We start from the raw sequence: 9683 nt of genomic DNA, 5'->3' as shown, positions 1-9683 counted from the left end.
TAGAGACGGGGTTTCACCATGTTGACCAGGATGGTCTCGATCTCTTGACCTCGTGATCCACCTGCCTCGGCCTCCCAAAGTGCTGGGATTACAGGCGTGAGCCACCGCGCCCGGCCCTGTTTTGTTTTTAATATCAAGGCAGCTTGCTTTCTAGAAAATAATACATCTAATATAATCTATAACTTAAGTAGAATAGTAATATTTCTCCTTTACTCCTCCCTTCTATTTCTCCCCATTTTCCCTAGTGTTAGAATTTTGAGAGCTTTGTTATTTTATCAGACGTAGTTGAATACCAGCTTTAGTCACATATGGTTAATATTCTACAGTTTTTAAAATTAAAATTAGGCTTTTATTCCCTAAATACTACTACAGGAAGTGACCTTGGAGATTTAGTCCATCTGTCATTATTGACTAAGTATCTAGGCTAACAGTATTTATAGGGGAAATAAGTAATATAAACATTGAATATTGATTAAATAAAAATTATAAGTGACTGGGCAGTGGAGTATCGCAGTACAGAAGTATGGTGTATATATAGGGTAGGCACTAAGTTCTAAAGCTAAATCTTTATTTTCTCGTAAATGGCGCTAAACCATTTATGAGAAATTTACCCCTGTGATTCATTCACCACCAGGTCCCACCTCCAACAATAGGTAAGAATGTGGAGAAGCAGCTCAGTCTTGACCATGGTTACCTCTGCAGAGTAGGAATCAAAGGCACAGAGGCGTGAGGCAGGGGAAGTTTCCCTGATGAGCTTCGTAGCACTTGCTAGTTTTTTAAATTATTTACATGTTTTCTTTCTTAAGCATTTTTTAAAGTTTCATTACAGGTTAATGCCACATCAAAATATTTCCTGAACAAAAAAATTCATTAAGATACTTGAAAATCCATCTTTAAACGTAGTCTTCAGTTTTTTGAGGATAGAAAGAATGTGACCATTCTGAAAAACTTAATTACTATATAATGTCTTATCTATAATATAATTAGTGACATATTTAAATTATATGGAAGGATTATCTCATTCACACTTAGTTTTTAATTAATACCGGTACTAAAGATGCCTCTCACATTTTTATCTGCAGGTCAGATCTGTCCTTTGAGCGCTATACCCATCCATATATTGCAACTCCCTGTGTGGTATCTCTATTTGGATGTTGTAAAGGCACCCTAGATTGCATGGTTTCAGAAACAAACCAGTAATCCTTCTCTTTGTTTGTACTGTTGGATTTTTCCCATTGTTTCCCAATTGGAAATCTGACCACGATCCAGTTGAGCAAATCAGAAATCAACCTTGACACCTCCTTCTCTTTTACCCCAATTTCTAATCTGTCACTGGATTTCTATACATTTTTACTTCCTAAATATCCTTTAAGGTTTCACACTTCTCTCTACCTAGTCTTCATTGCTATCCACAGTACAAACTATTACCATTTTCTGGCCGGACTACAGCAGTAGCTTTCTAACTAGTCTTCTCATATATTCTTTTGCCCTTTTTCCATACAATAGCCATTTTTTTATACACACATGATTTCTTGATCATGTCACCTTTCCTACCTCTGAGCTTTAAATCCTTCAGTGGCTTTCCAAATTTTAATGTCCTATGAGACACTTCATGATTTGGGCCCTACCTATTTTTCTTGATCTTTGCTTTCTACGATTTCTTCTAATGTACCATGTTCCTATGCTCTACTTTGGAATGATGTGAAAGATAAAAACAGTGGCTGTGGTAGCCACAAGAGAGATGACAGACAGCAGACCCAATAGCAGAAGAAGGTAGACAGAAGATAAAATGGGCAAGTTAAAAATAGTTATCTAAGTTATAAACTTGTATTTATGTGCCTTTAACCTAGCAATTTCTGTGATCTGCAGGGCAAGGACATTGACTCTAATACTTGCACTATCTTCAGCATGGTATCTCTGCATACTATACACTCATTAGATGTACAGCTGATAAACAGATGATGATAGTCCCTGTTTTAGACACTCTTATCTAGTTGCCTCGTAAATGTTTAGATTTTCATCAGATCTATATATTCAGTTGCGTTCTTTGTTTTTGTTTGTTTGTTTAATCTGGAGACGTGGTCTCGTGTTAAACAGTTGGCTTTTGTATACTCTTATAGTCCTAGAAACATCCACCATGATAAACCTTGCTGAATATAAAGCATAACTTGCAGCCTAAGCCATTAACCAGTGCTTAGTACTCTTCACTGTAATAGTTACTGAGAAATCAAAAATTGTTTCCATAATCTTTAAGAAAGGAAATAATACAGCACATTTTAGAAACCTTTCCAATATGTTTACTTATGTTTTGTTGTCCTGTATATACTCTGCTACTATTTAGAATCCTTAAAGAATTAATCCTCCTAGATCATTTTAGCTGGTGGAAGGTTAGATGCCGAAACCTTATAACTATTGCTCCAAACATTTTATAAAGTGTGATTTCTTTATTCTGTTTCTCAGGAAAGGAGTTATTTTGCATTTTAACATAGAAAATATATGTCTGTTTATTGTGAGAAATAGTTTTACAGAGTAAGCTTACAAGATATTTCTTGGTTTTTGTTTTGAAATTAGTAAATGCCAGTTGTTTCAGTAATGTGTTTGGGTTGTCCATACAAATGACTGATTGCTCCACAAAGGCTACATTTTCAAATAGTTATCTTGCCTTAATTCTTAAAGTTTACTTTTGCTGGCTATAGTATGTGGGTTGACAGCTTGGTTTTTTCATCTTTCAGTACTTACGTTATGTCATTTCACTGTCTTCTGGCCTACATTGTTCCTGATGAGAAGTCAGCTTTCATTTGAATTATTGTCATTCTGTTTCTTTGGTTGTTTTCAAGATTCTCTTTTTGGTTTTTAGCAGTTTGGCTGTCGTGTGCCTATTGTAGTCTTTGGCTTTTTCTGTTGGGATTTACTGGTATTTTAAATCTGTAAATGTATATAGTTTACTAACAAAATGTTTAGCCACAATTTATTCTAATATTTTTTTCTACCTCATTCTTTCCTCCCCTTTCCTTCTGGATCTCCAATTACAGGTATGTTAAAGCTTGTGATACCTTGCCACAGGTCCCTAAGGTTCGATTTCTCTCCCTCCCCACAGTCATTTTTCTATCCATCCTTCATATTGGATAATTTCTGTTGCTTTGTCTTCAAGTTCACTGTCATTTCCCATCCATGGTTAAGTCTACTGAGTGAATTTTTCCAGATATTTTATTTTTTAGTTCTTAAATTTTTATTTATTTGCCATATATATATATATATATATGTATGTAATATTTTCATTTCTTTGCTGAGAGTTCCGAGCGTATTTGCACTTAAATCCTTCAGCATAGTTAAAATAGCTGCTTTAAAATACTTACGTGCTAATTCTAGCAGCTGGCTCATCTTGGGCTTGATCTCCATTGGTTGCCTTTTCTCTTGAGCATGGGTCAGTTTTTCCTGTTTATGTCTAACAATTTTGGATTTTATTTAGGAGATTCTGAATGTCATTTAGAGACTCTGCATTCTGCATTCCTCCAATGAGTATTGATGTTTGGTTGCTAACTGTTTTGAGCCAGATAACTTGACTGTACTTAAAGTATGAGCTCTGAAGTCTCAGTTCAGTTATTTTAACCTTAGCCTGGTTGCTTGAATGGAATCTGTCACACATATGTATAGTTTGGAGATCAAACATACATACAGAGTTTATACACAGAATTTAGGGTTTCCTTCCGTGGTTCTCTCCTTCCTATGATTTACTCACTAAGCTTTCAGCTGTTGTGAGTAAGACTGCAGGTATTTTATATGAGTTTTAGCTACCCAAACTAATTGGGGCCTGTTTGAGTAAAAGCCATTTTAAAAAAATGGAGAGTTACCTTTGTTTGCTTCTTCGAATTGCTGACCCCTTCTTCTTCCCTTCTTCCATTTGTTTCTGCTGTCAGGTAGTTTTTTATGCATTTCTACTCTTTATAGTTGTTATTCATGAAAGATTTGGTCTGGTAGGAGTTAGTCATTGCAGGCAGTAGAACCCATGAAATAAAATTGTACAATTGAAGAATGTTATCATTTGCGTACTTAATAGTCTTTATTAGAAAAGCAGGCAAGTGTGGTGAGAGATTTCAGTATATGTTTTAATAATGTGTTGAAATTTGTTTTCATGATTCATCCTCCTTTAAATAATAAAATTGTGTCTCAGTCAGACTCTTCGCCTTTCCCTCAAATTGTGTTAAATAATTTTTCCCCAAATCTAGACTATTTGAAATATGTTTTAGAAGCCTATAGAAAGAAACTATAAAGAAACCTTATAATAAAATATTCATTAGATCCAACAAATGTTGCATCTTCTGTGAGCCAGGAATAATGTAGAGCCTGGAGATACAGCAGTGAACTTCAGTGTCCTTGATCCCGTGGAGCTAATGTTTTGGGGATGGAGAGATAATATATCTCAGGTATTGATATATGCTATGAAGAAAAAGCAGTATGAGGATGCGATGGTGGGAGATGGAGAAGAGGTATGGCACTGTTTTAGATAGAGGGGATTGGTCAGGGAAACTGTCTCTGAAGAAGTGGCATTTTATCAACATTCTTAATGACATAAGAGAAGGGAGCCATTCAGGCGGATCTAAGGGAAAACTGTTCCAGTAGTAAAGGAGCAGTAAATCCAAAAGCCCTAAGGGAATTACAAGAGTGGCTTCTTTGAGAAATCACCAGAGTGCCATTTTGAATTAAGGGAACAAGGAGAGGGTAGAAGATGAAGTTAGAGGGGTGGTAGATAGCCAGGGGCTTTGGAGTTGGAGATGATCATTTGCCCCGCATCATTCGCTTTCATTTAAAGCAAATATTTGAATGAAATTATCTTGAAGAGGAATGTAGATACAGTTGAAAAGAAACCATAGATCTGAACTCTACCATCCACCAACATTCAGATGTCCAGAAAAGGAAAATGATCCAGCAAAGTAAACTGAGAAGAATCTGCCAGTAAGTAGAAGGAAAACCAGAAGTGTATAAACCTCAGAAGTCACATGAAGAAATTGTTTAAAGAATGAGGGAGTAGTGGTTGAATGGGTCCTAAGCCAGAGAGAGATCTTAGTAAGTTGAGGACTGAAAATTCACCATTTGGGTTTCATAACCTGGAAGTGTATAGTGGCTTTGATAAATGTAGATTCAGTGGAGAAAAACTATGAAAGCCTGACTGGGGTAGGTTTAAAAGAGATTAGGAGGAGAAAAGTGAAGACATTTACATATAAACAAGCTTTTCCAGGAGTTTTAGCCCAAAATTGGGGGGGAGGGGGAGAAATGAGCTGATAGAGAGGAGTCAAGGAAGGCTTCCTTAAGGTGGGCAGTTCTATAGCATGTTTATCGCCACTTAAATTATTTTAAAATATCATTTACTAATTTCTAGTACTTTTTCTCATTTATAGAAACACTACTTTTGAATGCTAAAATTATGTGTAAACACATATTTTCTATGTAACATAGAAATACTTTTGGAAAATCTGTAATGCTTGATAACTTGATTGATTAAATAACTTGATTTGGCAGTGATTTTATCCATGAGATGTAACTAAGCTAAAGCCACACAGACAAGATAATTAAGTACAATTTAATCAAATGATGACAAAAAACTAAAAGACTTAACTACATTACTACTCATGATGTCTAAGTGAGCATTTAATTGAGCACTGAGGAGTTCTACAACTACTCAGACCTATTTTACTCATCTACTCAGAACTATTTTAAATGTCTACTATTATGCTGAAGACTTTTTATAAAGTACTAGATACACAATAATAAATAAAAGAGACCCAATTCCTGCATTCATGGAATTTGTAGACCTGTATTTTTTTAGGCTTATATCAACGAGGTTAAAAGAGAAATACCACAAATAAGAAATTAGTTTTAGAGAGATTGTCTTCTTATGGAATTTGTCCTAATGAAGTGTATTTTTAAATAGCATGATTTTAAATGTCTTAATATTTTATTTAGGTTAATGTACTTATTTCCTATTTATATCTCCAAAAGATTTTTCAACATTAAACATGGTTTACATTAGAAACAATAAGAATAAGGTAGGTAGTTTTCAACTTTGACCACACAGTAGAATCACCTGGGGATCTTATAAAACTCTATATGTCCAGGCTGCTCACTCTTCAGCCAATTAAATCAAAACCCTAGGGAAATATTAGTATTTTTCAAATACTGATTTAACAGCAGAGGGAATAAAATGCTACTAAGTCCCTGAGAATGAATTGATTGTGCATTTAAGGATTAAATATATCTGAAAGATAAAGCAAAATATTGAATGTATTGGGTTTTAAATCATTAAGTTTTAGACAAAACATTCAGAGTCATTTGTAGTAGCAAATTTTATTAACATCCAATTTAGATTACTCACCTCGGGCTAATCATTAAGAAAAATATCAGTGATGTTATTCCTTCTCCCTTTTTAAAAGAATCTGGGAAGACAACCTTGACCGTAATTTCTTATTTGAATGCCTTTTGGCTCAGCCATTATGGAGCATATAAATACATAGGTATTAGACAATATAAAAGTTTACCATCAGAGGTTATACTGAAAAGATAGTATAACTATATGGAAAGCATTTTAGGTCTAAATATTTTTCTAGTTTGTGATGTTAAGTGCTAAAGCACATATTCTTTTGTACTGAAATTTTAAATCCACAACAATATTTCTTCTATAATCAGTTCTCATTAATTTTTTTTTCTTTCTTTCACAGAAAATGCTTGGACAGAAGAGATGAGTACTGTTTCCACTAAGGCCTAGAATTGCCTACTTTACAAATAGTCCTGATCAGGCAATATACGAATGGCCCAAGGAAGCCACCAAATTGATTTTCAGGTTTTACATGACCTGCGACAAAAATTCCCCGAAGTACCTGAAGTTGTTGTATCCAGGTGCATGTTACAGGTCAGTGTTAAATGATTTCTGAATTTATTAATACAAATCTGGTATTTCTTTAAACATTGGAAGAAGACTCTTTTAGGTTATGTTCTTGTTGGCGTTAGTGTACCATGATGAAAAGAGATAAGCTTTGGTGTCTGATAGTCATGTGGAGCTTTTTGTACCCATCTGTAGTACAGATAATACTTATAGAGTAGATGTGAGAGTTAAATGAGATCCGCATATAAAGCACTGATAATATTTGTACTTACTAGATACGAGCTTTTTTAACTTTTCTCCCACCTGTTCTGCCAGGAGAGCTAATTCAGATCTTAGTATGAAAGTGAGAAAAATGATTAAGGAGTTAGGAAACTTGGGTTGTAATCCTAAATGGGCATCCCGAGCATATCTGATACGGAATATGCCCTCTTTGTGCTTTAGGTTTTTTTAATCTGTAAAATGAAAGAGTTTGACTAGACAATGCCCAAGGTCCCAATTCCAAAGGGGGCAGGGGGAAGATCTGTTTTTATATTTTTAAATTTAATTTGTAAGTTTTCCAATTAATATCACTAACTCTCTAATTTGTACATTGTTCTTAGTACACACAATTTTAGAAATTCACAATTCCAAATATTAAGTAATAGTTGTGCCCTCTTATTAAACTGGAAATTTTTGTATCAAAAGGTATTTGAAGCCATGTGCTGTGGCTCACAACTATAATCCGAGCACTTTGGGAGGCCAGGAATTCAAGAGCAGCCTGGCCAACATGACAAAACCCTGTCTCTACTAAAAATACCAAAACTAGCTGGGCGTGGTGGCCCATACCCCTGTTCCCCAGCTACTCAAGAGACTGAAGCACAAGAATCGCTTGAATGCAGGAGGCAAAGGTTCAGCCTGAGCAATAGAGCAAGATCCTATCTCAAAAAAAAAAAAAAAAGTATCTGTGGCTCAGTCAAGCATATTTACTCTTGACAAGTGATTTTTAAAGTTTGAAATTGTGTGAAATTTTTATCAAATCTATAAAATGACTACATTTTGTTCACACTTTTATCCCCATTGTCACCTTTCAGTTGGTCTACCTGCCTTTAACTTAACCCAGTTTTGGTCTCTCCAGTCGATCCTCTTCTGCCGTAGTGCAGAGCTGTTCACACATTTAAAACCTGTTGATTGTTCCCTATGCCCTTCTGAATGAAGCTCATATAGCTTGACCAGGGCATACAAGATCTGTGATCTAGAATCCTGACTGCTTCTACACCCTGATCTTTTGTCCAGTCTTTCCTCTTCATACCCTATGCTCTAGTTATCCTGAGCTGCATGGAATTCTTCCACCAGTAGCACCTTTTCTTAGAGTATAATGGTTAAGAGCCTATCTTTTGGTGAAAAACCAGACTGAGTTCAAGTTTTGACAGTTACTAGCAGTAATTTAATTAACTTACTTGACTCATTTTCTGACTTTCATTTCCTTAACTGTACAGTGGAAATAAAAAAGGCTTCACAGAGAATTAAATTTGACAACGTAGGTAAAACAACCAATAGGATACCTGATTCATAATGAGTATTCAATAAAAGCCAATACTAAAAGGAATAATAACAGCAAAAGGCCCATAATAAATATTTGGTAAATGAATCAGTAGTTTACATTTGTTAATATAGAATGTGAAAGAAGAAATGAGAGAATAAAAAAATGTAATAAGGATGGAGTCAGAAGTTAAAAGAAAGTACGGAAAAGGAGCAGAGATAGTAGGGGGAAAAGTCTCCCCCTAGAATCCAAGTACTTCTCCCTAACTTTTCAAATAAAAGAAAATTTAGTGGTAAAATAAAGCTATGCTGTTCAGTGGGTTATTAAAAAACTAACAGGAAGATAATGTAAGTTCTTTGATAAAATTCTGTAGACTTCATATTGAAAGAACTGTCCAGAACACTTGCCTACATATGACACAGGTGTAGAGATTTTGAAATACCCTAACTGGGAGTAAAACATAGAGCCTTTCGTAGAATTACTTCAAAATATTTTTTTTAAAAAAATAATAAAGAACTCTAATGTACTCTTACAGTATAATCTCCAGTATGTGGTAAGAAAAACAAGAGGCAGAGCAGAGTATATAGACAGAGCAAGGCAAATAAATATCTACATAACCATGTATTTGTCCCTGTTTGCACAAAGAAATATTGGAAGAATTAAAAACAAAATTAATAAAAGATGGTTATCCATAGTAGGCAAGAGGGAACAGACCAGATGGGACAGAATTAAGACTCAGATTTAACAAATCTTTTTTTATTGTTTTGATCTGTGTCTGTAAATTACCTATTTAAAAATAAAATAATTAAGCATGTGTTCAGCTTATAGATGGTTTTGCATTTGTTTTGGGCATCTAGTAATATTACCTTCACTATGTTAATCTGGCTTTACAAAAGCAAACTGTACTTAGCATGCCTCCCAACACCTGGTATTAACTAAAGTGAAATATTTTGCTTGCATGAAACAGACCACACTTTTCAAAAGTTAGTTGATAATAATTTAGGGTATCCAGGTAATGTACTTTTTAGCTGATATAACAAGAAATCTGACAAGAGAGGAACAAGAGGGGCTTCTTCCTCTGTGGTTGCAACTAGGGTGCAAGTTTTCCCAAATTTAGAGAAATAGTTTTAAACTAAAAAGACAAATTAAGCTACCACTGAATGACAGCATCTCTTTTGGGGCTGCTCTTCATTTCTCAATTGGGTGGGTTTCTGTTCTTTCTCTCAACGGATCCTTCCTACAAGTATACTGGCTCAGAACTTTTTTTTTTTTTTTTTTTTTTTCTAT

The 9683-nt window shown here is 34.7% G+C and overlaps 1 protein-coding gene across 4 annotated transcripts in view; it reads left to right on the top strand.

Annotated features, from left to right (window-relative positions):
- The window catches only part of TAB2 (TGF-beta activated kinase 1 (MAP3K7) binding protein 2), an 89389-nt gene that overhangs the window by 36837 nt on the left and 42869 nt on the right, over positions 1-9683 (top strand). For 3 of the 4 annotated variants that reach the window (XM_017505754.2, XM_037730371.1, XM_017505756.2), the window contains one exon: positions 6714-6904. In XM_017505754.2, the coding sequence (XP_017361243.1) occupies positions 6803-6904 (102 nt within the window). In that variant the 5' untranslated portion in view covers positions 6714-6802. Of the gene's footprint in view, positions 1-4471; positions 4954-6713; positions 6905-9683 lie in introns of those variants that run through there. The other variant, XM_017505755.2, reaches the window with a different exon arrangement.

Source organism: Cebus imitator, unplaced genomic scaffold (assembly GCF_001604975.1).
Source record: "Cebus imitator isolate Cc_AM_T3 unplaced genomic scaffold, Cebus_imitator-1.0 Scaffold341, whole genome shotgun sequence".
Lineage (NCBI taxonomy): Eukaryota > Metazoa > Chordata > Mammalia > Primates > Cebidae > Cebus > Cebus imitator.
This window is presented reverse-complemented; position numbering and strand designations above follow the sequence as displayed.